Source organism: the organism of the source record quoted next, assembly GCF_019968955.1.
Source record: "MAG: Porospora cf. gigantea A chromosome Unknown PgA_NODE_223_length_27831_cov_331.584, whole genome shotgun sequence".
Lineage (NCBI taxonomy): Eukaryota > Apicomplexa > Conoidasida > Eugregarinorida > Porosporidae > Porospora > Porospora cf. gigantea A.
The window spans coordinates 1-27,831 of record NW_027151515.1 but is presented as its reverse complement, the minus strand read 5'-3'; the positions used below and the strand labels follow the sequence as shown (position 1 = coordinate 27,831).

General features: G+C 52.4%; 16 protein-coding genes across 30 annotated transcripts; 5 read left to right on the top strand and 11 right to left on the bottom strand.

Moving 5' to 3' along the window:
- Nucleotides 1-130: 130 nt before the first annotated feature.
- Nucleotides 131-1,045, top strand: KVP18_003843 (uncharacterized protein; the record flags this gene model as incomplete). Its single annotated transcript, XM_067955927.1, has 1 exon — nt 131-1,045. The coding sequence occupies one exon, from the start codon at nt 131-133 to the stop codon at nt 1,043-1,045; it is 915 nt and encodes a 304-aa protein (XP_067811392.1).
- A 312-nt stretch (nt 1,046-1,357) lies between these two features.
- Nucleotides 1,358-2,944, bottom strand: KVP18_003848 (uncharacterized protein; the record flags this gene model as incomplete). Its single annotated transcript, XM_067955933.1, has 1 exon — nt 1,358-2,944. The coding sequence occupies one exon, from the start codon at nt 2,942-2,944 to the stop codon at nt 1,358-1,360; it is 1,587 nt and encodes a 528-aa protein (XP_067811398.1).
- A 65-nt stretch (nt 2,945-3,009) lies between these two features.
- KVP18_003844 (uncharacterized protein) lies at nt 3,010-4,416 on the bottom strand (the record flags this gene model as incomplete). The annotated part of the gene is made up of 1 exon (XM_067955928.1): nt 3,010-4,416. The coding sequence occupies one exon, from the start codon at nt 4,414-4,416 to the stop codon at nt 3,010-3,012; it is 1,407 nt and encodes a 468-aa protein (XP_067811393.1).
- Nucleotides 4,417-4,530: 114 nt separating this feature from the next.
- Nucleotides 4,531-5,967, bottom strand: KVP18_003842 (uncharacterized protein; the record flags this gene model as incomplete). The annotated part of the gene is made up of 1 exon (XM_067955925.1): nt 4,531-5,967. One exon carries the CDS (start codon nt 5,965-5,967, stop codon nt 4,531-4,533), a length of 1,437 nt encoding a protein of 478 aa, XP_067811391.1.
- Nucleotides 5,968-6,061: 94 nt separating this feature from the next.
- On the top strand, nt 6,062-8,854 carry KVP18_003839 (uncharacterized protein; the record flags this gene model as incomplete). 3 transcript variants are annotated; one of them, XM_067955919.1, is made up of 5 exons in its annotated part: nt 6,062-6,236; nt 6,282-7,176; nt 7,216-7,424; nt 7,463-7,830; nt 7,871-8,854. In XM_067955919.1, the coding sequence occupies 5 exons, from the start codon at nt 6,062-6,064 to the stop codon at nt 8,852-8,854; spliced, it is 2,631 nt and encodes an 876-aa protein (XP_067811385.1). The 3 variants fall into 3 exon arrangements, with proteins under 3 accessions (XP_067811385.1, XP_067811387.1, XP_067811386.1); XM_067955920.1 differs by lacking the exons at nt 6,062-6,236; nt 6,282-7,176 and having other exon boundaries at nt 7,421-7,424; XM_067955921.1 differs by lacking the exons at nt 7,216-7,424; nt 7,463-7,830; nt 7,871-8,854 and having other exon boundaries at nt 6,282-7,180.
- Nucleotides 8,855-8,880: 26 nt separating this feature from the next.
- KVP18_003838 (uncharacterized protein) lies at nt 8,881-9,588 on the bottom strand (the record flags this gene model as incomplete). Its single annotated transcript, XM_067955918.1, has 3 exons — nt 8,881-9,204; nt 9,272-9,346; nt 9,385-9,588. 3 exons carry the CDS (start codon nt 9,586-9,588, stop codon nt 8,881-8,883), a joined length of 603 nt encoding a protein of 200 aa, XP_067811384.1.
- Nucleotides 9,589-9,667: 79 nt separating this feature from the next.
- Nucleotides 9,668-10,416, bottom strand: KVP18_003841 (uncharacterized protein; the record flags this gene model as incomplete). Its single annotated transcript, XM_067955924.1, has 3 exons — nt 9,668-9,766; nt 9,831-10,061; nt 10,147-10,416. The coding sequence occupies 3 exons, from the start codon at nt 10,414-10,416 to the stop codon at nt 9,668-9,670; spliced, it is 600 nt and encodes a 199-aa protein (XP_067811390.1).
- Nucleotides 10,417-10,564: 148 nt separating this feature from the next.
- Nucleotides 10,565-13,182, top strand: KVP18_003835 (uncharacterized protein; the record flags this gene model as incomplete). 3 transcript variants are annotated; one of them, XM_067955912.1, is made up of 8 exons in its annotated part: nt 10,565-10,780; nt 10,885-11,058; nt 11,114-11,675; nt 11,714-11,940; nt 12,025-12,348; nt 12,387-12,655; nt 12,683-12,887; nt 12,925-13,182. In XM_067955912.1, the coding sequence occupies 8 exons, from the start codon at nt 10,565-10,567 to the stop codon at nt 13,180-13,182; spliced, it is 2,235 nt and encodes a 744-aa protein (XP_067811378.1). The 3 variants fall into 3 exon arrangements, with proteins under 3 accessions (XP_067811378.1, XP_067811377.1, XP_067811379.1); XM_067955913.1 differs by lacking the exons at nt 10,565-10,780; nt 10,885-11,058; nt 12,683-12,887; nt 12,925-13,182 and having other exon boundaries at nt 11,321-11,675; nt 12,387-12,659; XM_067955911.1 differs by lacking the exons at nt 11,714-11,940; nt 12,025-12,348; nt 12,387-12,655; nt 12,683-12,887; nt 12,925-13,182 and having other exon boundaries at nt 10,885-11,151.
- An 8-nt stretch (nt 13,183-13,190) lies between these two features.
- Nucleotides 13,191-14,601, bottom strand: KVP18_003836 (uncharacterized protein; the record flags this gene model as incomplete). 3 transcript variants are annotated; one of them, XM_067955916.1, is made up of 2 exons in its annotated part: nt 13,933-14,339; nt 14,436-14,601. In XM_067955916.1, 2 exons carry the CDS (start codon nt 14,599-14,601, stop codon nt 13,933-13,935), a joined length of 573 nt encoding a protein of 190 aa, XP_067811382.1. The 3 variants fall into 3 exon arrangements, with proteins under 3 accessions (XP_067811380.1, XP_067811381.1, XP_067811382.1); XM_067955914.1 differs by lacking the exon at nt 14,436-14,601 and having other exon boundaries at nt 13,191-13,943; XM_067955915.1 differs by lacking the exons at nt 13,933-14,339; nt 14,436-14,601 and adding an exon at nt 13,191-13,907.
- Nucleotides 14,602-14,771: 170 nt separating this feature from the next.
- Nucleotides 14,772-15,099, bottom strand: KVP18_003840 (uncharacterized protein; the record flags this gene model as incomplete). 2 transcript variants are annotated; one of them, XM_067955922.1, is made up of 2 exons in its annotated part: nt 14,772-14,920; nt 14,949-15,099. In XM_067955922.1, the coding sequence occupies 2 exons, from the start codon at nt 15,097-15,099 to the stop codon at nt 14,772-14,774; spliced, it is 300 nt and encodes a 99-aa protein (XP_067811388.1). The 2 variants fall into 2 exon arrangements, with proteins under 2 accessions (XP_067811388.1, XP_067811389.1); XM_067955923.1 differs by having other exon boundaries at nt 14,896-15,099.
- A 57-nt stretch (nt 15,100-15,156) lies between these two features.
- KVP18_003834 (uncharacterized protein) lies at nt 15,157-21,724 on the bottom strand (the record flags this gene model as incomplete). 7 transcript variants are annotated; one of them, XM_067955905.1, is made up of 19 exons in its annotated part: nt 15,157-15,242; nt 15,306-15,519; nt 15,582-16,324; nt 16,379-16,585; nt 16,684-16,871; nt 16,900-17,019; nt 17,062-17,757; nt 17,796-18,492; nt 18,530-18,737; nt 18,819-19,471; nt 19,500-20,074; nt 20,129-20,218; nt 20,265-20,365; nt 20,425-20,724; nt 20,768-20,867; nt 20,931-21,304; nt 21,390-21,470; nt 21,508-21,596; nt 21,640-21,724. In XM_067955905.1, 19 exons carry the CDS (start codon nt 21,722-21,724, stop codon nt 15,157-15,159), a joined length of 5,607 nt encoding a protein of 1,868 aa, XP_067811371.1. The 7 variants fall into 7 exon arrangements, with proteins under 7 accessions (XP_067811371.1, XP_067811370.1, XP_067811373.1 ...); XM_067955909.1 differs by lacking the exons at nt 15,157-15,242; nt 15,306-15,519; nt 15,582-16,324; ... (11 more) ...; nt 21,508-21,596; nt 21,640-21,724 and having other exon boundaries at nt 18,507-18,731; nt 18,819-19,564; nt 19,608-20,004; XM_067955910.1 differs by lacking the exons at nt 15,157-15,242; nt 15,306-15,519; nt 15,582-16,324; ... (11 more) ...; nt 21,508-21,596; nt 21,640-21,724 and having other exon boundaries at nt 20,404-20,724; nt 20,931-21,286.
- A 120-nt stretch (nt 21,725-21,844) lies between these two features.
- On the bottom strand, nt 21,845-22,268 carry KVP18_003847 (uncharacterized protein; the record flags this gene model as incomplete). Its single annotated transcript, XM_067955932.1, has 3 exons — nt 21,845-21,934; nt 21,996-22,073; nt 22,119-22,268. The coding sequence occupies 3 exons, from the start codon at nt 22,266-22,268 to the stop codon at nt 21,845-21,847; spliced, it is 318 nt and encodes a 105-aa protein (XP_067811397.1).
- A 76-nt stretch (nt 22,269-22,344) lies between these two features.
- KVP18_003846 (uncharacterized protein) lies at nt 22,345-23,268 on the top strand (the record flags this gene model as incomplete). Of its 2 annotated transcripts, none has more annotated exons than XM_067955930.1 (1): nt 22,345-23,268. In XM_067955930.1, one exon carries the CDS (start codon nt 22,345-22,347, stop codon nt 23,266-23,268), a length of 924 nt encoding a protein of 307 aa, XP_067811395.1. The 2 variants fall into 2 exon arrangements, with proteins under 2 accessions (XP_067811395.1, XP_067811396.1); XM_067955931.1 differs by having other exon boundaries at nt 22,453-23,268.
- Nucleotides 23,269-23,292: 24 nt separating this feature from the next.
- On the bottom strand, nt 23,293-23,882 carry KVP18_003849 (uncharacterized protein; the record flags this gene model as incomplete). The annotated part of the gene is made up of 3 exons (XM_067955934.1): nt 23,293-23,394; nt 23,510-23,603; nt 23,692-23,882. 3 exons carry the CDS (start codon nt 23,880-23,882, stop codon nt 23,293-23,295), a joined length of 387 nt encoding a protein of 128 aa, XP_067811399.1.
- A 1,263-nt stretch (nt 23,883-25,145) lies between these two features.
- KVP18_003837 (uncharacterized protein) lies at nt 25,146-25,734 on the top strand (the record flags this gene model as incomplete). The annotated part of the gene is made up of 2 exons (XM_067955917.1): nt 25,146-25,155; nt 25,181-25,734. 2 exons carry the CDS (start codon nt 25,146-25,148, stop codon nt 25,732-25,734), a joined length of 564 nt encoding a protein of 187 aa, XP_067811383.1.
- Nucleotides 25,735-26,295: 561 nt separating this feature from the next.
- KVP18_003845 (uncharacterized protein) lies at nt 26,296-27,750 on the bottom strand (the record flags this gene model as incomplete). Its single annotated transcript, XM_067955929.1, has 1 exon — nt 26,296-27,750. The coding sequence occupies one exon, from the start codon at nt 27,748-27,750 to the stop codon at nt 26,296-26,298; it is 1,455 nt and encodes a 484-aa protein (XP_067811394.1).
- Nucleotides 27,751-27,831: the final 81 nt, after the last annotated feature.

The window sequence follows — 27,831 nt, the reverse complement described above, 5'->3', positions numbered from 1 at the left end:
TCGTGCAGGTACTGTTCCACCTGACCAGTCACTGCTCGCTCAGAAGGTTATTGACTATTGTGGTCCCGTCTCTTTCCCTAAGCTGAAATTCCACTCTGGCGGCGTTACGTCGAACCTGGATTGTACTGGTATGGAATATCCCTCAGTGGCGCAGGTTGTGGAGCAGATGCGGGCTCACAATGTCCACCCTATAGTGCTTATTCCGGAGGATACGAACACTGGTGCTCTGGCATGGTACCAGTGGCTGGGGTACTGCAAAGAGGCGAGGACAGAGACGGATTGCGTCGTCGAATACTACGTTCGAGAATTCAGCAAGTTCCCTGAGTTGAACTACGTTGTGGCGAAAATGACAGACCCTGAGCATCTCGAAGTCGTGATCAAGCAACAACTGGAGTTCCTGAAAAGCGAACTCTGTGAGAAGTACTTCCCTGATCAGTGGCCTACGGTGGAATCGATAACGACCGTCACTCCAAAGGACAATAAGCCGTGCGTAATCAACTTCGAAAGCAAATGCGGATCCTGTGAAGAGGTGGGCGGTGTTTGGGAGTTAACTGATGGTCTCTGGGTCTGCTACGCCGATGGGGAGCCGATCGCCACTGTGAACTACAATTGCGCCGTTGATGAGATCGAGTGTTGCACCAATGCTGTGAACTCTGGAGGCTTCGGGGGAGTTCTGAATCACTATGCCGTCGCTGAATGCCTGCACACAACGGAGCAACCTACGACATTCAGGGCTGCTGTGGAGGAGGATGCGCTTGGGTCTCCGACCACTACCACAACAGAAGAACCGACCGTCAGCTCTTCAACCAGCACTACCACAACAGAAGAACCGACCGTCAGCTCTTCAACCAGTACCACAACAGAAGAACCGACCGTCAGCTCTTCAACCAGCACTACCACAACAAAAGAACCGACCGTCAGCTCTTCAACCACAACAGAAGAACCGACCGTCAGCTCTTCAACCACCGCCAGTAAAGCATGTTGCGGCGGACTGGAAGACAGGGTTAACCTTATCGAAGAGCGCCTTGAGGCCATTGGCCTGTAGATGCAGCATTTTAATAATTAATGTTCATTTTGATGCTTTAATCGATGGCGCAAAAAGAAACGCGCTGCCTCCTTCGCACTTCCGTGGCCTCCATACTCCTGGGTCTCGAATACCTTTGCTTGCTGGGTGCCGTTGTCTACCCATCGAACCTGCCAACCATGTTGCACAGAACCGAAAGCTGTGCCGCTGACGTCCCCAGGGCTGGGTTCCTGATCCGACTGTTTCCTTTCGCCACTCATTTGCACCTGCACCCTAAGATATGCATGGAGGTTGCGCACCATTCATTAATTTGCTACACTCTTAGCATAGGCGTCACAGCTTCGCGTTGATGAAGCTCTCGTCCACAACAATCCCCGCGCAGACGCTGATGCCGTTCCGCCTCAAGACGCTTCGCGAGAGTGACGTTGATGTGTGCTTGTCCTCAGCGCCTCGACATTTTACAGGTACCGAACTACCGTCAACGTGCACTCTGATGATGCCGGACTGGCCAGCACTTAATAGTTTGGGCGTATCCACCTTGGACCGGCCGTCATAGAGGCAGACGAGCTTTGTGATCTTGACATTGACCGCTGCGGTATGAAAGTAACCAGAGAACCACTGGCCTGGAATCAAGGGCACAACCCCACCGAAGACCACGACATGTAGAAGTAGCGTCCCTAGGTTGTCCAGCGGGTGCACCGGGTGACAGACCACGGAGCCAGGGCCCACCAGTGTTGGGTCAATGCCTCCCAAAACGGCATCATCAACGATATCTCCGCGTTGCATGACTGTGCAGCGGGAAGAAGGGTCCGACAGGTCCGGTGTAATGTGCTTTAGCGTAGCGACGATGTTCGCGGGCTGCACCAGCACCGAGGTGCCCGTCCGGATCCAACCAGACATAACCTTCAACGTAAGGCGCGCTTCGTTGGTGCAGTTGACTCGGTCAACTACCACAGCAGAAAAGGGATCCCCTCCATACCGAGTGACAGGCAACTGCTCCAGCGCCTCAACTAGCGTTGGACCAGAGTACCACTCACTCAGTGCTGCAGGTAGATCCTTTGGGAAAAAATTCTGACCGTAATAAGCAGATGCCGGCACGAACTGCACCTTCTCCATGTTGAACTTTAAGGAACCTAAGTAGGAAGTCATGCGGTCGCGAATGCTCTCGAAGGTCTCCTGTGAATAAGGAGTGGTCAGAGAATCCATTTTGTTGATCACAATGACAAGATTCAGAATGCTGAGAGCTCGAAGCAGCTGTAGATGTTCTTTTGTTTGACCTCCCTTGTCAAAGCCCGTTTCGAAGTCGCTTCCATCGACGACAACGATTGCTGCGTCGGCGATCATCGCACCCGATACCATCGTAGGCACGAAGTCCCTATGGCCTGGAGTGTCCACGACCACGAAGTGACGACTGGTGCTTTGGAAGCGCTTGATACACATGTCAATGGTGACTCCTCTGGCCCTCTCGTCATCACCCTCGTCAAAAACCCATGCAAATTGAAAGGAGCCATTCTCCTTAGCCGTCGCGGCTTTCTCCAGCCGCTGCACCACTTTAGCCTCGCCCAACTTTAAAAAAAAATGACCCATCAGCGTGCTTTTCCCAGCATCGACATGGCCACACACCGCCACACAAGTGCTAGCGGTCTGTGAGTCCATCACCTGCTTTAGCTCTGCAGTGGGTTCTAGCGGACAAAGCTTGATCAGATCAGCCTTCTTAGGTCCACTGTTTCTTCGAGGAAGGTCAGTAGTTTTGGCTTTGGGCTGGGATTTAGGTTCGGCATTTGGTTTAGCCTTGCTCTTCAGTTTGGGAAGGGGGACGGAGTATGTGCGACCACCAGAGTCGTCGTAATCGTCGTCATCGTAGTCGTCGTAGTCGTCGTAATCGTAGCCATCGTCAGACCACCCATCCGAGTACCCCATGTCGATTGTGGGAATTTCCCATTTGATACCATTGTACAGCTTTGGTTCTCACGTCAAACACATTTTCAAACAAGCGAAGATCCCCTCTTGGTTTGAGCCGCATGGTCAGCCAACCGCGCCAAGGAATCTCGTCTCAAGGCTTCAGCGGCTTCATCTGTCAGCATAACAGCGGAGGTGTTGATGGGCAGCGGAACTTCGGACTCAGGCAGCTTAGGGACGACCAAGGACATCGCGAGACCCATAAGGATGCTTCCAACACCCACTAGGGTCATGAACTGCAGCACTGTGGTGTAGTCGTTGTTAAAGAAGGTAGCGAATACCCAACTCCAACCGAGGTCGTAGCCCAGACTAAAAAAGCCACAAAGGGTGCAAACTATACCCTGCAGGACCTGAATGTTGGCAAAACCGAACACTTCAGCAATGAAGACGTTGACCAAGCTAAAGTTAAAGCAGGTGATACTGTAGGCCAGGACTCCGGCCAGCTGCAGCTGTATCATAGGGAACAGAGGGAGTAGCGTCATCAGAGTTCCCGAAATCGCGTGCAGCACGATCAGCGCTACAGCACCCTGTGCCTGCGCGAAGATCCCCACAAATATAGCAGGGATGAACGCGAAGACGTTGGCCAAATTGAAGAAGTTCAAGTACGTGAAGGGATCGTCCAGGTAGGGAAGGCCATCTCCAGTGGGGAATCTAGCCACAAGCAGATCGCGAACGTTGGCTGCGAAAAACTTTTTGTTCTTGAGGAAGGTGCTAATGAAGTAGATGGTAAGCGATATAAACGGAAGGCTGACAATCTGGGCTCCAGCAGGGAGGCTCCAAAGGGCAGGGCCTGTGGCCTTGACCTCCTTCTCCTTGTCGGCACTGAGAAGGGACTCAAGTTCCTCGTCCGTGGCTTGGTCTTTGGAGTAGTCTCCCACAGGTACGACCACAGCGTCGATCACAGCGAGTCCAGCAACCATGCCCATCCAGCCGTAGACGACTGTTTGGGGCTCCAGCTGCTTCATCAGGGCCAACACCGACATTGGCACATAGTTAGATACGTCGCCGGCCATGCCGTACAACGTAATGACAATTGCACTCGCGTTTGGGAACAGCGCCGCGACGCCAAGGTGGCTGTTCGTCTGCAGCTGGAACGCAATTCCGCAGAGGACAGCTCCCGCTGAGATGGCGGGACCTGAGCTGACAAAGAACACAAGAAACAGAGCAAGCAGCTGCAGGATATGAGCAAACACAGCACTGACCTTGCAACCTGTGCGAGTAACCAAGATACTGATCGGAATGCCTGCCAGACTCATTGTCGTGAACCCCAGACCCAAGGAACTCTTGAACAAGTTCATCCTATCATTGTAAGGCAGATCAGAAGCCGCCCCAAGCGTCAACAGAATCTGGTACACCGGGTCCACGTTGGCTAGTGGCACCAGACTCAGACACGCCACGCCTACAGCTGTTACCAAACTCAGATACCGGTTCATTCGAATTATGGTGCGCACTGCACCGCACACACACAACCGAATACCTGCATGCTTTCAATATTACGAGTGGAGGGGCATAATAAACAATGCTGGCTGGACCTAGATACAACCTAGTTACAACAGCAGTATGACGGTGGTCACGGTAAGGGCGAAAAGACTGCTCGCGACGGCCGAGTCGGGCTTCGGAGTAGATCCCGGCTCTGAATCTCGGTCCACAATATCCAGCAGACGTTTGACGTCGAGAATTCCCGAACGGCCATCGACTTGTCTGATTTCTCCATAGGGAGCGGCGAGGAGCGCCACGGCCAGCAGCGTGTCGCCGTGGTAGTGATTGGGGTAGTAAGTGAGGGTATGGCCGAGAGCCGCAGCGACTAACGCCGCCGACAGCGCGCTGCCTGTGGCACCGATCAGCTTCTGCGCGTTGATGTCCCACACGCCAATAACGTCCTCTCCAGGGGCGAAGACGTCAACGTGCCGACCCCAATTGCTAAAACCGGCTACCTTACCTTGCCGGTTGGAAGCGCCAACAGTGAGTATGTTGGGACTACTATAAAACGCCGGATACAAGTACGCGTGCTGGCCTAGCGGCATTGAATCGTCTCCGGCCGCAGCAACGTGGATATGGTCGAACCCCCTGCTTCGTTCGAAAGCCTGACTGGCTGCGGCAGAATATGTGGTGTGGGAATAGTTATGCAGGCTGATCTTGATACCGCTGCTCGCAATCCAGTTTATCGCTCGGACGATAGCTGAGGGTCTCACAGTTCCAGTCACGTCCGCAACCCGACCGCAGAACAGTTGACAATACTCACATGAACCCACGATTCCTAAAGAGTTGTCCGTCTTGGAGGCCATCAGCGAGCCGATTCCTGTTCCATGGGAGTCGCGAGATCCCGCATCTGCAGAGCTAGAAACGAAGTTCCAATTGACACAAGGGTCTCCCTTCGGACATATACGGGTCCTGTCCCAATTTAACTCCTCATTCTCCATGGGACATTCACTCCCGAGCAGAGCAATCGTTACGGGCTGCGGAGATGCATGGCGCTTCCAGGCGTCAACCCAGTCCATACCGACTGGAGTCGATGACCCCTCCACAGTGCTACCGTAGTACCATTGGTAACGCGCCCAGGGGTCGTTAAAGCCTCCGGACTGCTTAAGCCAGTTGGAGGGCGTGTTACCAAGTGTGGGTGTTGGGGGAGGACCCACAACTATTTCCTCATTGGAGGTGTCAAGTACGTTGGCGTCCACCTCAACCTGCACGCAGTCATGCTCTTCAAGAACGGTAGCGATATCTGTGAGGTCAGCAGGAAGAATGTCTATCAGGACGTGTTCCAGCGACTCAATCCCCTCGTTTGACCGTCCAAGGTTTTGTAGGACGATAGCTAACTCTGAGAGCCTCTTCTCGTGAACCATCTCCCTCCACACCCGGTTACGAATGTCGTGATCGATATTCGATGGAGTGGGTATACCTAAGCCGAGACAAGACTCGTCCCATACGATGAGGAACTGCGCACCTACCAGTGCGAGTACAGCATAGAAAAAAAAACGGCCCATTGATTTAATATACACTTTTATTTTATCCATACCCTTTCAAACAACCTCCCAATGGGTGTCTTAGCCAGAAGTGAACGCTTATTCAACATTTTAGATGCTCACCCTAGGGTCATTCGACGTGAAGAGCGAGGCTTTTGTGGCCTTCGCAACCTCAGACGGGCCGTTGGTACTGGAGACTAACCACCTGGCTAGCCTAGGGGCTGCTCATGCGAAATTCGTCAAAAGCACCTACGATCTACCTGTCAAGCGGGATGCAGTCGGAGGCGATGGTAAGTGCACTAGCCTCTGTTTCCTTTTCTGAATTTTTCTCTCAGAGGTTCCGCCTGCGCTGTTTCGTCTGCTAGTCGCGCTTCGACTTGCCTCTCTCATGGACGCAAAAGCCTGCGTTCGGCCTGTTATTCTCGAATCGTTGGCCGAGCTGGCCAGCAATCCGACGCCTTCGCACGGCGTTTGTCTAGGAATGAGTGACGATCAGGCCTGCAGAGCCCTCCTCTGCTCTCTGCAGACTGACCTCTTCAGCCAAGATGAGCTGTGCGTTTTGACGTCAGGATCTCCCTTTACTGGGGCTCAAGCCCTGCTGAGCCTGCATCACATCCGTCAGCTTGAGGCTTTGCAGGTAGCCGCGGTCTCCTTGTCAATGCTGGCATTAGACGCGCCGGGAACAGCTCTCCAAGAAGATCCTGCCGAGCAGTTTTCGCCACTGAAACAGTCCATTGGAAGGGTCAAGTTCATCGTGGAAGGGTCAAAGACACCGAAGACGGATGTCTCCACATGGGCCCACCACCTGCAGGCGGTGGCATGCATGGTGCCCTTGGTGGAGTCCCTCGAGAGAGCATGTCTATCGGTATACAAGAAGCAATGCTTAAAACCCGACAAACGGAATCCTCTTCCGATGCCGGCGTCAAGGCTGCTAGACACTACGATGACCTCTGTCAAGGTGGCCTTGTCCTCAGCTGCGGACTGCACGGCGGAACGCTGTACCCGCCTGCTAAACCGGTGTGCTCACGCTACATGTCGTCCGGTGCCGTCCAACCCCCTGCCTGAAGCGCCGGACACCCTCAACCCATGCAAAGACGTCGACAAGGATTTCTTGACTACTTGCGATGGCAACCACCTGTTAACCGCCGTGCTTCACCTTCTTGAGGTAACACTCGGAGAAATCAGGACGGCTCGTGTAGTGTTGGCTGACCAGGATGCCGCAGCATACTGGTAAGCTCCGCCATACTCTACTCGTATCATACTTGTCAGCGCCGCTTGTGAAAAAGTTGCCAGAGGCAAGAAAAACGTGTCCCCAGCGGCGCCGCTGGGCGCGCCTGCGAGGAAGCTACTCAGTACGCTGGAGGACCTCTCCAACCTGGACACCTATCAAGTTGAGTTGGCCGTAACGCCACTGAACTTGACGGGACGTCTACCTAAGATCCCAAAGGGCACTCAAGACTTTGGTCCAGCCAGAATGAGTAGGAACTCTTCCATAATGTCTCTGACAAAGTTGCAGATCTCAGAGGCTCAGTGCTAGATGCGGTTCGCTCCGTCTTCCAGAAATACGGTGCTGTCGAGATTGACACTCCTGTCTTCGAGCTGACTGACACGTTGCTGGGAAAGTACGGCGAGGATCAGAAGCTGATATTTTCCCTGAAGGACCAAGGAGGGGAGCAGTTAGCTCTTAGGTATGACTTAACTGTCCCCTTCGCTCGCTACTGCGCGGTGAATAAGGTGGAAAACATCAAGCGCTTCCACATAGGCAAGGTCTATAGGAGAGACGAACCCCAGATGGCGCGGGGTCGATATCGGGAGTTCTACCAGTGCGACTTCGACATAGCCGGAAAGCACGACTCAATGGTCGCCGACGCCGAGGTGCTCTCGGTGGGTGGCATTCTACTGGGCGTTTTCAATTTTTTTTCAGGTGTTTCACGAGCTGCTGACAACCTTCCGTCCGCACATAGGTCCTTTCGAGGTGAAGCTCAACCACAGAAAGCTTCTCGACGGCATGCTCGAGGTTTGCGGCGTTCCTTTACACAGTGTGCGAGCAATAAGCAGCGCAATTGACAAGCTTGATAAGGAAACGTGGGACGTCGTGAGAGAGGAGATGGTGGAGAAGAAAAACCTCGACCCTGACGTCGCTGATCGCCTGCGGCCGTACTGCTGCATGCGCGGCAGTCTGGGTGAGATGCTAGCAACCATCGAGGGCGACGAGCTGCTGATGGGCAGTGAAAGCGTGCGGCTTGCAGTGGCAGACCTACAAGCGCTAAACCTGCTGATAAACGATGCGGACTTTGTCCTCGATCTGTCATTGGCTCGTGGGCTTGACTACTACACAGGTCTCATCTACGAGGCCATTTTGGTGGACGGTGGGGTCGGCTCGATCGGTGCTGGGGGCAGGTACGATAAACTGATTGGAATGTTCTCTTCGACGGACATTCCAGCGATTGGTGTGTCCTTAGGCCTCGAACGTATTTTCCGTATTCTGGAGGCTGCGTTCTCGGTGTCTCCGTATGAGAAGGTTGCGACAAATACCCTCATCAGGCAGACCCAAACAGATGTGTTCGTCTGCTCCATTGGGGAGGAGCTACTTCCCCACAGAATGAGAATTGCTCAAGAACTCAGAAGCGGCGGAATCGGCGCGGAGTTTGCATTTAGCTCCAAGGCCAAGCTCGTAAAGCAGCTGGCAAAAGCGCAGGCGGATGCGGTACCGCTGGTAGTCGTCGTCGGGCAGGACGAGATCGACAATGGTACCGTAAAGCTGAGGAGAATGTACTATGGCAAGGAGTCCAACACCAGAAACGATGTGGTAGTGAACAGAACCGAATTGGTGACAGCAGTTCAAGCTGTCCTTGACGAGGAGGGATCGTCGCGTGCCAGGTTACAAAGATTGGTGCTCGGTGTTTGACTCAGTTTGATGCTCGTGGAGTTGACTTAAACGTAAACTGACGCGCTGAAACGCAGGATGCCATCTCGTAGGCTTTGCAGGTCTGTGCCAACAAAGACCAGCTCATCTGGCTGTGGTTGCCATCCACACTGCAGGAGATACTCCCGCACCGTCCTCCATTGAATCAGAGCAGCGATTCGCTTGTTGCTCTGTCGCAGTCGACGGTATCGCTGATCGGTCGGGGTGTTCACAATGTTTGAGAAGAGCTTGTGGAGGGTGCTGGCGACAGTAGCGAACTCATCCTGAGTCTCCTCTTGCATCCGCAAGATGTGGTCTTCCCATGATAAAGGTTCGTTGATGTAGGTACCATTCTGGGGATAGATAAATCTCGATAATAAAAAATAAACGAAATGAATAAATGAATCAAATAAAACGCACGTTCGACTGCACGAAAGCGTCGATTTCTGCGCGGTGAGAGGGATTCAGCCTCGATTTCTCTAGGTAACCAAGCAGCTGGAGACGGAGTGAATGAATCGCACTTATATCCTTACTATACTCTGCTCGGTGGTTGGCTGGAAACTAGGCAGTTTCCGGTGCACATGACGCACCGCTTGAGATGTCTCAGCAGCGCCGGCTTCGACAAGGAACCAAACAACCGCGAATGGAGCTAGTGGCCCGGTTATGAGTACCGACCTCTGCTTTGCCAAATCACGGCTTAGTTGATCGGCCACTTCTCCAAGGCTCACCGCTGACATTATAGAACCGGGTACGCAAGGTACGTGGTTGTACTTCTTGACGACACCGGCGAGAGGTTCATCAGAGCGGGGGCCAATATTAATAATAGAACGAATGTCGCGGAACTGAGCCAGCGCCTGAAGGTTCACGAGATCTGCGGGGACAGTGCAAGACACATATATGCCTGGACGATAGAAACTGCAAAATATTATGAAAGAAAAAAAATAATGGCGGAAGATAATCAGTACTCAGAATTCCTGACGCTAGCCACGATTTCCGTGACTGGTAGGTTGCACACGGCGTTCCCATCCAACGCCCAGCCCTGGTAGTGGTCCACATACGGCTTAATCCCCCCTGCGAGCACCAACATCTCCTTGACTCGGGCACCGCTGCCGACCACCAAGTCTATCGCCAGGTGAAGGAAGCGGTCTCTAGACTTGGACTGCGGGCAGGAGGAAGTTCCGAATAACAGAACAGTGCGTAAGTCGCACATCTGAGGTTTATTAGGAAACAGATGGCAACAACAGGAAATAAATCTTTTAAAAGATCCAGATAAAGAATAAATAATAAATAATTACGTTTTTCAACAAAGTGCGAATCCGCTTTCGTTCTGAAGATCCGATGCGAGTAGTTCCGTCAGGCCATAGCCGGCGAGCGTTCAAGAGTGCAGGAGGCGACGATGACGGAAACCGGGTGTCAATAACCACGATGGAGTTCAGACCCGCCGGTCTCGCCGAGTGCAGAGAGAGTGACAGGAACAGACTGCCAGAGCAGAGCTTCACTCCGGCTGGGAGGTTGGACTCCGCAGAGGGGATAATCTCCTGAAACGACTTGATCGTGAAGTCCATTAAATCTGCTTTTTGGGTTCTTCAGAGGTGAGTGCGCGCTGTGTCTCTGGACTGCGCTCCCGCAGCACGGAACAGGCGGCGGTGGCGGTGTCGCTCTCATCTGAGCAGCGCACCTTCCTCAATGAATAATTTTTAATTGGTTTTCCAGATGCTTTCGGTCTCATCGGAGCTTTCTGACCTAAACGGTCGCATAGCCGCGGTTGAACGTGAAATCCTAGAATTGTCGGGCTGCTTGGGCCCCCAGACGTTCACCACCGTGGCTGACATTAGGCGAACACTGGTACATTCTTCGCACAGCTACTTGAGGGAGGCTGTAGAAGCGCTCACTACAGACTGTGGGGCGCTGGAGTCCTCGATTGAAAAAGTGAACAAATATTCAGCACGAATTATTATTTATTGTAACTCCCTAACAATATTATTTCTTTTGTTTTAGTATTACACAACTTGCCATGTTGATTCGTATTTCAGGTCACATCCAAAACTGCTCCGGTTCTTCAAGACGTAGAGCGGTTGGACTCGCTCTCCCAGCGGCTGGACAGTGTGCTGGTTCTAGTTCGGGCGAATCTTCGCTTGAGACGGCTCGTTCAGGCAGCGAGTCGCCTGCAGATTCGCTGTGAGGCGGAGGGTTACCCCCTGCTATTGGTGAGGATAGTAATTTTGGCCAGCCTCTTGACATTATTTATTCACCACGTGACAGTTGGAGGAATCTGTTGCCCTGTTCCGAGAGGGAGTTGAGTTGGAAAACTCCCTAAGCACCCAGAACAACATCGAGATCTCCCAGCTGTCTACTGAGCTGCGCGGGCTCCGAGGGCGAGTGCAGGCAGTTGTCGATCAGGGGTTTGATGCTGCTGTCTCTGCACTTATGTCCGGCGACGAAAAAAGCATCGACGCAGTCAAAAGCTGGATGCAGCTTGCATCCACGTTGGGAGTGGAGGAGGAAGCTACTCTGCGCTATGCCAGCTGTCTTCGGCATCAGATATCACTGGCGGGAAGCCAGGCGCGGTCGAAACTCCTCACCTCAGACGATGACTTTCCAGAAGCCTTGGTCCACGTCTTCGGAGCCGTTGCAGATGGGTTCCAGGACTTCCTCAGTACCATAGGATTGACATGCACGACCGAGCAGAGCATGGCGATTCTCAGGGCAGTGCAGGAAGAGGCCGATCTCCAAGCGTCTCGCTTGCTTACTTGTTTCGAGCAGGCCCACACGAAACTACTGAAGACGGTGATCGTGACGGATGCCTCAGTGGGCAAGTACGACGGTAAGCGCCTTTTGCAGTTAATTGTTGACTCCTCTCAGCCCTCGTTGAGAAGATATCCCACATCTCCCGCCGAATCGCGCAGTTCGAGAAGTACACTCAAGGTCTAGGCCGCGATATTCTAGCCAAAGGCGATGTCTACGAAATCGCGCCAAATTACTCCAAAGACCATGGACTCCTTGCCGAACCAGAGTCCTGCAGGTCGATTCAGGGGTTGAGGGCCTTCGCGGTGGGAGTCGACCTGGAGATTCTCCGTCTTTCCATAAAGGTAGATATAGACCTGTCCGATTAATTATTTTATTCATTTCTCATTTTATGCTCAACTAATTTTTTTTGTCCTCACCTTGTGCAGCTGGCCGAGGTTGAAGACCGGACCGACGTTCAACGGGTGTCGTCCTTCGTGGACGACGTCTTCTACGTTGCCGGCCGACTCCTGATGCGCTCTCTGGCCGGAAACGACGTCCACTCCGTCTGCGCCACAGTAAACAACATCGCGAATGTTCTGGCGACGGAGGTACTGGCTACAATGGCTACCCATGTGCAAAATGCCCAGCCTGCGTTTGCAACCTGGTTTGAGACCTCGCGCCGGCAAGACGCAGCCCCCGAGAAGCCTTTGAATGGAAGCCGAGCATGTGACTCGCTTCCGCATGCGCTTAACAACATATGCTACTCGAAGGTGCGGTTAGGTATGTTCGCGGTTTATCCATTTTCCAGACATGCGTGCAGGAGCTATCACGCCGAGTTTCGTCAAACTTCGATGAGAGCGAATTGCTGACGAACAGCATCAGCCATCTTTCAGCCGTCTGTGCCGACCTCTCATCCGCGGAAACCGTCGGCGCGGGAGTTCTCGTAGAGACACTGATGCCGTTCTACAACCAGCTTCTGTCACCTCTGCAGGTGGAGAACTTCAGCACGGACTTGTCTGTGGCAGGCCGATCTGGTTGGGTGGACCATTTCGTTGAGGCTAATCGAGATCTATTCACGTAAGGATGCTGGGATCCTCTCACCAGTCGGTTAACGAGCGCGTTCCTACCAGCAGCACTGAGTGCCATTGTGGAATCTCTGCTCGGCCGACTCACGGCACAAATCGAAACCTTCTCGTTCTCAGCTAGGGATCGCAAATTCACGTTCCTAGGCGGCGTTCAATGGGATACGGATGTGCGTGCGCTCTCGGCCGCTTTTACGGGCATCTCCAACGCCCAGGCTAGACAAATCGTAAGCCTTCCTTCCCGTTGCCGCTGACACTTTCCAGTTCCGCCGCTTGCTGGATATCGGTGAGATCCTGACTGTGGACTCCGTCGAGACGCTATCTGACTCGCTAAGCGCTTCGCGTGACTGGCGTCTGTCTCGGGAAGACTTCAGGCAGCTACTGACTATGCGAGTGGACTTGGATCAGGACAGCATTTCTAGGTTAGTTTCGTTATTCACCATATTTTTTTTTCTGGTTTTCGATTATTTTATTTTCTCCAGATTTTTCAATGAAAGGCATTTCATTGCTGGACTGCAGTAGTCCGCGAATCAGGCAGTGGGCCCGTTCAATGGCTCCACAGGGAAGGCATTCGCTCCCGCGCGAAGCCGTTTACCTATGCCAGTGCCTTCCAGCACCACTGCAATTCGGCCTACGTCACCTCTCTGTTCCACGCGCTGTCGGTGAAAAAAATTAATGCCTACCTTCCAGGCTTCATCAATGGACGCACACAAAATCGCCACGATAGTGATTTTGGCGGGGTGAACGGCCGCAGCAGGCTTACCTGGAACGTTCCTAAGGACCACCAGCATTTCGGACCGGCAAATAGTCAGAAGGGCTTTACGGGCTGCACTCCGTAGCTCGCCGATCACGCCCGAATAGCGCTCACGAGGGAACTGCGCAGGTAACTCCTCGAGCATCGCAGACCAGAGATCCTCTTCACGGCGAAACTCATTCACGTTCAGCTCAATCGTGTTGTCTGGATTGTAGTGCAGCAGCGCCTGGAGGCTAGAAATAGGAGTTCCGGGAACCACTGAAAATATCCAGGGCTTGGACGTCACGGACTCTACCTTCACTGGTTCAGCCTCCGTAACTTCTAAAGGGATGGGCAATTGTTCTCGGGGAGCCTTAAGCCGACGAACTTCGCGCTCGAGCTCGGAAAGCTTATCATTCAACTCTCCGACGATGCTCAGTAACGGGTCGAACTTCGTGGCGATGAACGCTTGCAATTCCGGGCCATAGAGTGAGGGGTTGGACGGACCTTTCATGGTACCGATACCAATGCGTTGCCGATTACAGATCATTTTCACGATTCACGATATCCGCCGTTGGGAACTGGGGAGGCGGCATCGCCACTGGCACGTATGCTTGCTGTACGCTGGGTAGGCGCAGGTAGCCCATCGGCTTCGATGCGTACGCTTGTTGTGTTAGGGTGGTGTAATTCACACGTGAAGGCGCCTGGTGAATCGTTCTGTAAGGTCTAGGTAAGCACGACAGTCTGCAGAGTGCCTTCATGGCTCCGATGCGCCCACACTGACGAGCGTACCTACCGAAAGCTCTGGCGAGGCCTAGCGTGTTCGGAGGCGCGGCCAGCAGTGCACACCGCCGGCATAAATCGCGCAGATGACGCCTCTTCTGAGACACTATCAGATTGGAAGCAGCTGCCACTAAACGTGTGGCAGCCAGACTCATCCAGGACACTGAAAGGAAGTAATGATCGAAGAAAACAATTAAATTATTAATGATAATAAATATAATCCAACGGAAAAACAACACTTAGGATTAAGCCCGCCTACATTTCTGTCTGATTGGTCGTTTTAGCTGGCTTGACCCCTTCTCGTCCCTGTAGAGAATAGAATCCGCAACCTCCATCTGCCCTCTATCAAGCCTGGAGGTCAGCTCGTCTACCGCGTGGAGAAGTCGGGCGTTTTCTGCAAAGAGCACCAATTGTTCCTCGCGCATGATACGAAGTTGGGAATCCGTAAGCCGTTGAGTGCTGACACGGGAAGTCGCACCGTAAACGAAGTCTTTCACTGCTGTCAATGCACTCCTTTTCATGGCTGTGTGCCTGCCAAACAGTTACAAAGAAAACATAAATAAAAATCATTAGATTCGATTGTTTATTTACTTATTTACCGGCGATTGTCGGATACCATGTTGGAAAGGCGCTCAAGAGCCGTCCCCTTCATCAGCGACTTGAATGCCAGGCGACGGGCTTCCACCAGCGGTATACAACTCTCCAGAACCGATTTCTGCTCATTCAACAACGTCCGACGTTTCGCTGCGTGGCTCGTCACCCAAGAGTCCACCTAGCTCGGTCCTCTGGGCCTGCACCTCTTGCTTGAGCTTGGAGATGTAGAGGTGGAGATCACCAGTTCGCTGCATCTCAGCTTCCGCAGACTCTAAGCCTCGTTCGCGGTCAGCATCGAGTGCCACCTGCTTCCAATCTACGGGTTGCATTCGCTAGAGTTATTCTGTCACACACGGCATTTATCATACAAGTATCCTGTCGAGGGCTCACGGATGCACCGAAGTAAGAGATTTGGGGAGATCGAGAGCTCGCCGAGGGTTGTGCCCAGCTTCTTCCAGAGGCTCGTGCATTACTGTGAATAAATTAAAAATAAGGCCATGCAAAATGAAGAAACAAAATAAACATGTTAGCTCACCCCTTCTAGGTGCAACTTTTTGGATCATCTCTGTGTGCGCATCCACAACCATCGGAACATCTGTGGCTTCCTTGTGGGCGTCCATCAGGCTCTGTCGAGCGATGATTTGCTTCATCATGAAAAAGGGGGAGTGAGTCCTGCGGAGGGCGAGCACTTTCTTTGCAATATGCGAGAGAAATCGCCGCTCATCAGAAAGGAGAAGTTCGCACACGAACTGCAATAAATAAATAAAATAGTAAAAAAATCAAAATTACAGAGGTATGATAGCGGCCTTACATGCTGAAAGGCTATACTGGAGAAGCGGTAGAAGATGACGAAGCCCTCGCTGTCGAGTGCCCACCTCAGGTGCTCTGGATCTTCCGGTCGCGGCGCTTTCCGTGTCCAAATGGCACGGCTAGCTGGCAAACGAATGCCGTTAGGTAACCGAGTGCTATCGCGGCGCGCCCGAGTCTGGCCTTCATCGCCAGGGACAATTTTTACTGTCGGCTCTTGTTTTCTCGTCTCCTCCTCTCGAGATTCTAGCCGGCTAGAGGTCGGTGCTGCAACTTGCCCATCAGGCCTAATCATGTCTCGGAGGAGAGGCCAGCCCTGTTCGTCTCCAGTCGCTGGCGATGACAGCTGCTGGCTGAACTCGAGTAGACTCCGTAGACCAGCCCTATCCACCGACTCTCGCTCGTTAATCTCGAGCCCGTCACGGTGATCTCCGGCACGCGTGTGCAACCAGTAGCGAATCTCTTTCACATGGTTGATTTGCAGGACTTCGCGTTCTTCAGACTCTAGTCTTTCGAAGTCATCCAATAGCGACTGTGGCATCTCTGGCGTCTCACAAGGCTGCAGCATGGACTTCGACATGAGGTTTGCCAGCATTGCATTGAACCTCGAGGCCGTCAGCAGGCGTGGAAACAGCGCTTGGATTTCGTAGTACGTAAAAGGGACTGGGAAAACGCTAGCGACCTTTGCAGCCAACTGTTCATCAGGCTGAAGAAGTTCCATCAAGTCGAGTGCCGCAGCCTTCAACTCTGAAATACGTCAGAAACGAATAAACCACCGGGCAAACCCGAACCCGAACCCACCTTTGACGAATGGAATTCGTTTCAGCTCCTTCGCTACTTCCACCTTCACGACTTTTTGGAGGTCGTTTCCGCCGCTCCAGACGCGGCGTCGAGATTTTTTTCGGCCGGCACTCCATCGGGCCCGACGTTTTGCGTCTTCAGTGTCGAAGGGATATTTTGAGGCGGCATCGTATTCCTCTAGGAATGCGTGAGTTTCAAGTCCCGCAACTAAACGCAATGCTTTGTTGCATTAAATATTAAAAAAGAATATTTACATAAATATTAGATATTTATATAAATATTTATTTACATAAATATTTACTCACGAGGCCCTGGGGGCACGAATGCGTCAAAGTCGATCTCATCCATGATTGTGGGCAGTGTCCTTGGTTTTCGCGCGTCTCGAATTCCTTTCAGGGACGTTTGGGGAGGGCCAACCACCCCTATAGCGCGTGCCACCGCCTCGTAACGCTGAGCAGGTGACAGCTTTTCAAAGACGTTGAAGTTGATCGTACTGCGTGATTCTTCTGGATGCAACCCACTGAAGATTGTCCATGACTTTCTTGCCGTATAGTATGCGGCGATCCCTTATGAATATGAACTTGTCTATGGGTAGCTCTGGAGGAAACTGAGCGTCGGGGCGCTCAAGCAGAAGGGTACCGCTGAGAATAAGATTAGTGATCTGACTACTAGAAAGACCTCACTCCTGTTGGAATCGGGGATCGGCAACCTCGCCAATCTCTTCCTGCGGCTGCCGCAACCAGGACAAGTTCTTCACGGGGATCAGCCAGGGATGGGCGTAGGCTCTCGCGTGCAGAGTCATCTCCTGCTGCTTCTCAGACAGCAGCTTGGTTCCCATATCCAGATGTCGAGGACTTGCCGGCTTTGTGGTGACCTGCTTCTGATTGAAGGGCCTGATGCACTCATTGTAAAAACGAATGAAGACTCCACGGTCGGTCGCGTTCACAAGCCCTGTACGGGCCACCACCACTCCGTTGGGCATCTGCAGGAGGTTACTCGCCACATCCACAGGAATGATGGAGCGAATGCTGTTCTGTTGCCAGTGATGCACGTGAATTATCCTCTGGTTGAAACCGACACCCTTGGTTTTGGTTTTGCGGACAGTCAAGCTGTCATGGCCGACTGGCAGGCTGTCGTAGATCGTTGATGCCCCATCAAGTTCCAATGTTCCCAATAGATCTGACAATGGTGTGTCATAAGACGCATTCCGAGGCGACTCCTGCGACCCTCCGCGACCAGGAGGGAACCATGCACGATCGAAAGGATCCTCACGCAATACCCTCTCAGTCGGCGCAGATGTCACGTCTTGCCATTCATCTGCTGACTGCATTGGTCGGGCGAACGAGTCATCCGATAACGTCTCGTCAGAACACCATTCACTGGAACACATGCGAACATAACCCAACAGAGCGCTTACGTGTCCTCATCGCTAGTCCTGGCATCCAACGGGAAGTCAGCTGTGCCTGTAAGATGGAAGGTGGTTTTCGGTGCAAAACTCGAGTCGAGAACCCGATGCCCTACCCCAGCCAGGGTACGACTGTCAGCGGTTATTGCGTGATAGGCCGTGAGCTTGTCCAGAGTCAACTTTATATACTCCGGCACTCCACTGGAAACGCGATGTACAAACTCCACTAGCTCTCCAGGCAGTGCTGACCTCGGTACTTGAAGGATGTGAGCCGCGTAACTGGCCGTGGCCAGAGCACTGAGGTTCGAAATAGGAATGTACCCGCCGCACTGGCGGGACCATTCAATTATCCGGTACTGGTCCTTCACAGTATCGAACGTCTCAGAGGAGACCAGGACGAATAACAGCGGTGGAAAGGATCCAGTAGGTCTAGGTCGGCAGTTTCGTGTATGTCGAGGGACTACAGTACGTCCTGTGAGGTCCTTGTATGGCTCGCGAAGCCCCTTGCACCAGTCACACTTTCTACTGTGAAGTCGTCGCCACTCCTTAATTTGGTGCATATCATGCTCCATCTTCCGTTTTCGGCGCTGCATAGCCACTTGACCGATCATGCGCGCGACTTCCCAACTTTCAATTTCCATCGAGGCGAAGAGGCAGGTGCCTTGACGAACGTGAAGAATGACGACTGTCGGTTCATGCAGGGAGTAGCCTGGACCATGTTATTTAAAAACAGAGGAGTTGCTCACCGTTGACCACCGAGGCGACTATAGGCGCGAATGATGTAGAACTCTGTAGGAAATCGGGGTCGAAATCAGCTTCTTTGCTTTTGCGTGAACCCATCTCCTTGATGAACTCAGCTGCGGGCTGAAAATGTTCGGTACGCTTCTCTCGAACCTCAGCCCAGTCCGCTTCAGCATTCGCGTTGATAGCGGTTCGTTTCGTGCGGGACTGCAACTGGTTTCACACAAACTCAAACAGAAAAGATTAAATATTAAACAACATAAAAATAATAGAAAATAAACTAGCGAAGCTCACGCGTAGGCCCAGTCCTTGCAGTGGCGCGACTGACGAAGTGATGAAGGCGTCCATTCCGTCCTGTGAGGTTGCCTGGGACGCGTCATGGGATGATCGGCCGCCCTCAGACTTCAAGGGACGCGATCCCGTCCGCACCGTTCTGTGTGCAGTTTGGTGAATATTGAGTTCTTTGGCCAGTGGGCGAGGAATGTCCTCCGGAAGGACCAAGTTGTCGATGAGGTCTCGAATCTCAGACAATCTCCAGTGGAATATGGGATGAGTCAACTCTTTCAGCATTCCCAAGGTAGTCTCGTCCCTTTCCGCTTGCACTCTGCTCCGACATTCGCGGCGTCTGCGAATCTTCCGCCACTGCTGCAGGATTTCGTTAAGCAGCTTCCTCCAGGGAAGGAATGGGACATTGCCTATGTTTATATTCGTGGAGTCCGGCATGTTCCCGCAGTAAAAAACGGTCCTCTCAAGACGGTCCGCAGTCACTCGGCGGATATAGTCAGCCAACTCAGCAGTGCCCTGGCCTTCACGTCCCTTGATGCAGATTACGCCTCCGGTCTCCACGAGGCTTCGTAGGCAGGGTGACCAGGGCTCTACGTACTCCCACGGCAGCAGAGGGGTGGAGGTCTTCGGGAGGTCGAGGGGAGGCGAATCCAGACCTACAACTGGTGATCGCCGACTGTAAAGAGGCACCAAGAGTCTTCGAACCCGCTTCCGATACTTCCACGAAGGCCACGACACTGGAACTCGTAACCAGCCTCGAACAATACACGATGCAACGATAAAAGATAAATCGCTCACTGAGCTCCAGCTCTGGTCTTAGTCCCCCTAACCTGCCACCTCTCGCGGCGGCCGTGGGGGAAAAGATGGCGATTCTCCCGCTTTTGCCTTTCAGTTTCACGGGAGCTAGAGCGCGGTATTCCATGACCTTCTCAGATTTCTGCTTCGTGTCCACGTCACATATGATGTCACCCCAATCAGCCTTGGCCATCAGACGCGCAGCTAGATTTACCGTATCGCCCATAGCCGTATACTCCTTTCGGATTTCGCACCCTACGGTGCCAACCCAGACGTTGCCTGTCGTCACTCCGATCTTCGGGGAGGAGTTCCTCTTCTCGAGCTCATCCTTCACACGCAGAGCGCAGAATATGGCCCGAATAGGGTCATCCACATGGTGTACGGGTGGAATACCGAACATGATCAACAGAAGCACCCCCTTGTCGTCCACCAAGAACTTATTGACACTGCCTTCGAAGACGTAGGCGGCTCTGCCCAAAGTATTAGATTACGTGGAAAGCAGCATGAACTGAATAGATCCTTACTTTTGGCATATTTGCATCAGCTGATTGGCTTCATGGAGCCCTCCAGAGGCAGTAACCTCCGTGTTCAAATTGAGGAAGATGACCGATATCCTGAAAGAAAATGAAGCACGATACGGAAGAGGACAAATTAACTTACTCTCGTAGCTCGTTCAGAAAGACATTGTATCCAGACGCCAACCGCTTAAAGACTGCAGGGGGAATGAAACGCTTCAAAAGGTCCACGTCGTCATCGCTCAGCTGAAAGAACGTGATGAGTAGTACGAAGTGTAGGTCATTCAGAAAAAGCTATCTCTTACTGGAATTTTTTCCAGAGGTGGAGGGGAGGGAATCCCTATGAACCTGGGCGCCAACCCCAGTAACTTTCCAAATGTCTGTCCTTCCAGCTCTCGAGGCTCCCAGAGGATTTTGCTCCCCACCAACTCAAGGACTTCAGGTGATACAACTGTCTCTTTATTCGTGGCCAGAGGCTCTGCCTTTGAGATCTGCACCATGGCGTCCCCGGCAACGACGTACTCCCAACGATCCAGAATACCGCCTACCTGCAGGATTTGCACCTTGCCGAACCCCACGCCGATGTGGAGGTCAAAGTAGCGACCCTAGAGCATATGATGATTGGGAATTGCGGCAGAATTCACCTACCTCCACAGGAGTTGGATAGTCGTTGAGGTTGGTGTGCAAATCAATGCAGCATTGAAGGGCATACAGAACGGAGTTAGTTGCGGATACAGAGAATTTTTTTCTGGAAACAAATCATTCCGTTCCAAATTAAAGGGAATCTCCCATAATTGAGTATAACCCCTACCCTGACGAGAAATGCGATTTGCGAACATCGCCATCCTCTGCATCGTCTGACGGCCAAATAACCGTGACCGCATCGCCAGAGAACTTGATGATGTCCCCACCCCAATAATTCACTATCTGAATTAGGGGGCTGAAGAAGTTGTTAATACAGTCACCGAGCTTTTCGGCGCCGTTGGGGTGTTTATCCAGCGCCTCTGTAAGCGCGGTGAACCCCGAAGCGTCCACGAATACCACCGTCCCGCTGAACTTGTCAATGCCAATGCTGAAGTCGTCTCCCTGGCGAATACGTTTCTCCGCCACAGCTTCCAGGACAGTGCGCGGAACAAAGCAGGCGAATTTCTGCACATCAAAGGACATTCCCAGATCTTGAGCGATCTGTACAAGCTTTAAGAAACGAAAGGAAAAAATCTTTAAAAAAGAAAGAGTCAAATAAAAAGTATCAATGCTACTAACGACTCACTCTGTCTGACACCTTGGTTTGCTGCGTCACGAAGTTCTGCTGAATGCGAGCTTCACTCATTGCGGCCAGCCATCTCCAGTCCTGAAAAGAATCAGAAATGTCAATAGAATCGGCCTACTCTGACGTTGGTATCCTGGCAGTCCAGAACCACGGGGTTTTGGGGAACGGTGATTTCATGCTTAAAGGACAAGTAGTCACGTAGTCGGACTGAAATACGTTAACGCGCTTTCAGTGCCAGCATACTACCCACCTTCCGCTTCGGGGTCGCGTTCTGCACGGCTGTTGCCGCCGTAGCTGCGATGGGCGTACGCGACTTTAGAAGCGTAGGTGCCCATCAATAAGAAATTGGGAAATCCGTGTGCGCACGCTCAACTGTGCGCATGTCGCGTGTGTGTACAATGTGTGCGTTATCATGTGCATGTTGTATTCATGTGAGTGCTAATCTTGTTGAGGGCTTACTTGCAGCCAGACACCACGTCGACTTCAATTTCTGTCTGCCCTGATACTCCAACGTGGTCCACCAATGACATCGGGTCTATCATCACCTAGAGGGGAATGAAGAGAATGGATACTACACCACGATTAAACCTCTGGAAAAATTCTTACCTTCCCGTTAAAGCGCAGGTTGAAAGTCATGAAAGCCACCTGGCGATCTCGTGCGATCAGGTTCTTCAGATAGCCGACCTCGGTTGAATGTTTAACCTACGTGACTCATCATAAAAGTCTTACCTTGTATGATGCTTTCGACCCGTCAACAAACCGGCAAATCACTGTCAGGTCTTGACCATGAAGGTCGGCCTCCTCCTGGGCACGTAAGTCCTCATTGCGACGCGGAAAGTTCATTGAATTTGTGTAATTTGGCTTGAGGTAGGTGAACATGTGTGTGCGCTGTGTGCGCATGGTGTAATCGCGTGCATCTTGCATGTGATGCGTACGCCCCCTCATTCTGTCGCAGATGCCGATTCAATTGGAGCTTTCGATTGAACCAAACCAACGGCGTCGACGGAGGGGACACAGGTCACGAGACAGCGGCGATTCAGATCTTCTGCGGCGCGCCCAGGCTATGCGGGCCAAACAGCAAGAGAAGGAGCAGCGACACCGAGTGAGTGTCGTGACGAGAGGATATTATAGTAGTGACTCTAGCGTGCGAGAAGGGGTAGGCGGACGAGGACGCTACACGTTTAGACCAATCAGCAAGGTTAAAGTGTACCAGCCTGTGCGGGCCAGGCGCGAAATCATGAGCACCATGAATGGGAACATCGAAGATATGAAGGACATGCCCTCCCAAGAGGATTACCCCACTACCAGCACCAGGAACAGCCCAGGCGCCCGTCTGCGAAAGCAGCGATCTAGGTGCTCCGAGAGCGTGGACGCTGATCTGGAGTTCTCCCAGATCGTAGAGCAGATGGTGGCTGCGGACTCCGCCAAAAAGAAAAAGAAGAGTGACAGAAGCAAACGGCGGAAGTCCATCCCAATCCCTGTGCAGAAGCCCCATGGAGTATCTTCATGGACCCCCTCGCGCATCTCCGTGAAGGAGATCGACACAATCCGAGAGACCATCCGTCAAGAAGTGCTGAATGACCTCCGACAAGAACGCGCTAGTCTGCTCCAAGAGAGGCGCCAGGTGGAGACATTGCGGTTACAGCTGAAGGGCCGCAGAAAATTGATGGCCCCTCCCACTGTTCGCGTGTCTCCAAGCACTCAACTCGCTAAAACACGCTCGTCCTCACGTCAGTGTCTGCCTCCCTCACCACTGGCAGGAGCCGGGCCTCTAAAGGCGTACACGTCCAGGAGCCCACCGCGGGAAGCCAGCTGCGAGTGGGGTCTGTTGCAGGACGACTTGATGTCTAGTTTATCAAGCATCGCTGGTTGTCTGTGAGTTTAATGTGTCTGATGCACGAAGTCACAGATTTTCGCCTGAGCAGCGCCGAATGGCGTCGGCCACGCACTCCGCGGCCATATCGCCAAGCAAGCTCTCGTACAAGACCTGTGCGGCCACATCCACCTCGAAAGTGCCTGAATAAAATTTTAAAAAAATCTGTTACTAATCTTAAAAAAATCTGTTACTAAAAAATTTAAAATTTTAAAAAAATCTCACCGGTGGTCGATGCAATCATCACATCGCCGTCCACAGGGGTGAACACAGGCCGAATCGCGCGGGCGAAGCCAGCGGAGGCCACCTTCAGCACTCGCAGGAGGCCAGACCGGTCGAGTCTGGAGAGATAATTTACAAATAATATATAAATAATATATAAATAATATAATAAATATTATACTACATAATAAAATGGTAAAATCGCACTTCACGTTGGTAACCACGAATGCAAGCGTGGTGTTCGTCAAAAGGGTCGGCTTTTGGCTAGTAATCATAGTCGCCAAAGCCTTTTCAGGTTCCGCTGGACCTTTCAGCACGGAACCATCAGCCGCGATGACCGATCCGAAAGCATTGGTGACGACGTATGCGCTGCAAGCATAGTTAGATGATGCCAACATAACAGCTATGACATATTCCTACCCACCCCACAGCCATGCCCAGCTTCTGCGTCCACTGAAAAGACGCGCCAGCGGAGGAGCCGCATGATCCGTCGGCCTTGCCAACGGTAGCCCCGCAGCCGACGCCCGCATTCAACGGCGCGGTCAATAAAGACGTGAATGGCGCACTCGGTGCCCGGAAAACCTGATCAGGCTTGATGACGTCGGTGGAGCCCACACACAGGTCGAATATTCCGAAGGTCGGAATCACAGGAATCGACCCAGCAGCTGTTGCGCATTAAAACGAACCAAAACAATTATAATATATATATGTATATATATATATATCGTTTTCGCTCACGTGTGGGAACCCCTCTGTCGAGCATCCTCATTCTTCGGACAGCGCCAGCCTGACTCTCCAACCCCATCACGGAGCCGCCTGTGAAGTGCACGCCCCAGATAGCTTCGACAGCGCACCCCGGTTGCAGGCACATTACGTCTTTGGAGGCTGGAGCACTTCCGAGTAGCATCATCGCAGAAGTCAATCCACGTTCGAAGAGAAAACTCGTACACCCCGTTCTTAACGTGTCATCCGAGACCACCACCACCTCAATGAGTCTATCCAACTCCTGAAGGAAAGGCTGTCCAATGCTTTCCAAGCTTGCGGACTTCATCAAAACTAGGGTTTCTGATTGTATAAATTCGGGGTTCACGTCACTGTGTGAATATGGCGGTGGCCTCACCCCAGCGAGAGCGACCGTTGCAATGGCGACCACGATTCGCTACTTTTGTCGTCTGTGCGGAAGAGCTCGAGGCCCTTCGCATCTGGTAACTCAACAGCGATGGAAGATTCTGGAGGTCTGGGAGGGCGCTGTGGGAGTGAGAAGCTAGATCTGCGGAACGCTGGCTTCTTTGGAGGATGAACTATTGGATGCATTCAGGTATTTTTGATGTTATATCGTGCGTGTATCCACATGCGGTCGCTCACACGCGCGACTGCACACGAGAACCCGTGTCTTGCCCCAATCTTTGATTACCAGCAGTAAGTCACTCTCCAAATCAAACAGTGATGGTGATATGGGTGGTTCAGAAGAGTCTAAACTTCGTTCACCGACCATCCAATCAGAAACACCAGAGAGACTGAATGACAGTCCGAATTCGGCATTTGAATGCAGTTGCCAGAGGGAGTCCGGAATCCATTTCAGTTGTTGGGGGTGAGCCCTGATGCTGAGGAGAAGGACATTAGACAAGCATATCGACGGAAAGCACGGTGAGCAAAGATAAATGACCATCGGTAATATGTACATCTCATGATATAGTTTCTAACGCACGTTTCAGAGATGTGCATCCAGACAAAAATCCGAACGATGAGAGAGCTGCCCAGAAATTCGCCTTGTTGACTCTTTCCTACGAATTTCTGTTGGTTGAGTCCAACCGACAGGAATTCGTAGGGCGGTTACGAGCTCAGGAGCACCAGAAGGCCCGGATTTACAGCCAGGACAAAGCCAAAAGGGCTGCTGCTGAGGCTCTGGACCGTCGAGAAGAGGCTGCGCGTCTTAAGAAGGCTACAAAGCGTACGTACACGGCAGAGGAGAAGAAGCACATAAGCCCTTTTTGGACGGAAGCAGATAAAAAGAGATGCCGCCGGAACCACGAGATCCGAACCGACCCAGACGACTTCGATGATGATTTGGAGCGAGAGATTCTTACACGCAGTTCAGCAGGGAAGCTAAGGCAGGAACCAGTCATCGTCAAACCACCTCCGACGCTGAAGGTGCTTCAAGGGCCGGCGTCGCTGAAAGAGTTTCTGGAGTACGAAAATAAAGTGCTAGAGCTTCTCGAAAAGAAAGTCGCCCTTCTGGAATCACCCTGATGATTCCAGGGTTGACTACCGCGACAGAAGTCAATCCACTTCCGAGCAGCATCACCACAGCCCTTCCCTCTCTGATATCTTTTCAGGCCTGAATTACGCATATCATGAGCACCATATCGACCGATTCCACCACTGAAGACGTGGTGACTACCGCGACAGAACTCCCGCCGGAACCATATAACCTGAACACGGACCCCGGTCAGTGGCCACTGGTATACCCAGTATTCCGGTTGGAGACGCTAGAGCGATGTTGTGAGAAAGGAATGGTTCCATGCTCTGCATTTTCCTCAGACGTAAAGGCGGTCGATATGTGCATACCTGTGTCCTCGCAGGGTGAAGGCTGTGACGCCATTGAATGCGAAACAGTCGCCGCCCTAGGTTTGATTCGTCGGACCAGTTTGAACGGGTTCCAAGAAGGAGCTTTGTTTTACCTTCTAGCCACATGCTGCTACCTGATTCTGCTTTGTGCACAAGGAACCTTCTACCGAATACAGATTCATCGACGCCGCAGGTCATGACAAGCATGTTGCCTGATCGAGATATGGGCACGTTCGGCAGTAGTCAACGCCCTCGCACTCCTGGAAATCGTGACTGAATGATCGGCGGGCCGGCCTCCCAAGACCCAGCCGGCGAATCAACTGAGTGTGTGTAAAACCAAAAACCCACGTCAGCCGCAGTAATGCGGGAGCTGTCTTCAGTAAGAATGCTGGTGAATAGCACGCTTTGTAGCACCTCCAGCCAGGCAGGGCAGCCCCCCTTTCGACCTAGATGCGGTGTTGAAAGATCTCGAATGAGTCGGATTGCTTGCTGGGCAGGCATAGTGCGGCTAGCCAGAACATCGTTCTTAATATTGTCTTTGACTCCGGTTACTTTGTCTCGCGGAAGCATCTTTATGAGAGCAATAATTCCAAAACTCCACATGTTAGCTGCGCCACAATTCGGAAGCACTAAGCGGCCAAAGCATCCCGAGCACGCTCGAAGTCGCTCCAACAGGCAAGGGTCCTTGTAGAGTCTCGTCCCGAACTTTTCGCTCTGGAACTTCCACGTAAAAAGGCGGCTCAGGGGGTGTTCAGAATGGATCTCCTTGACATGGCCTGTAGAGTCTGTAGTGAACCCATCCCAGAAGTCACTAAGCAGGAAGACGTAGCTATCCTGGTATCGCACGAGGAGAATGTTCGCGAGCTTCAGATCGCCATGAACGACGCCACATTCCTCCAAGATCGTCATTTGAAATAACACGTCCTCAACGAAGGATCGATACAGGTCGACAGAGAAATGGGACACCAAGGCGTTGAACCCATCGCACACAGCCCGAGGCATTAGGAAAGCCTCTAGCGGGTCGATAGACGCCTTGATGACCAGAGGTCTGTCGAAGTTGTCCTCCTTCAGACTGTCACTGATGCTAACGCCTCGAGGTAGCAGCCGACGCGCAGGTAGCAAGCTATGAGCCTTAAAACCAATCTGCGGAAGCCACGTGTCTGCTACCGCATCCCAGAGGGAGGTAAGCGTTCGGCACTCATGAGCAAAGTTCAGCTCCATCCACCGAAGGGCTTCGGTCTGGTCGATATCGCGATGCTTGTAGACAAGGTAGTCTACATAGGGAACGGGTAGGTCAGGGATGATATGCCGCGGAATCTTCAAAACGACTGACCCCTGAGCCAGTCTGAGTTCATAAACAATTGCGTCACGGCCCTTCCCCAGCCGATCTCGCTGGGTTAGTCGTCTCTGCTCAGTAGGGCGGCTCTTACGCATACGCGGTCGAGGGCGAGTGAATTCCGCCGAGGCCTGCTGCACATACCTGCGGCAGGCAACACCTTCTCTCGATACTGCAGTGGAGGGGGGGGGTTTAGTCACCGGTGAGGCCAGTTCCTGACTTCCCGACGCGGTGGTGCTTGGTGTACGGGGCTGTTCTTGTTTCTTCTGCCTGACGATTTCTTTGGAGGAGGCGGGGCCGATGCGTGCTCGTTGAGGGTAGGAGGGGTATCCCTCCAAGGCACGTGTCCTCCGTGCTGACATCCAAATTTCTAGAATATTAAAACAAGCTTGCAAATTATAGCGTTTTTCCACGTCACTTTCCAGATGTCACCATCAGAGCAT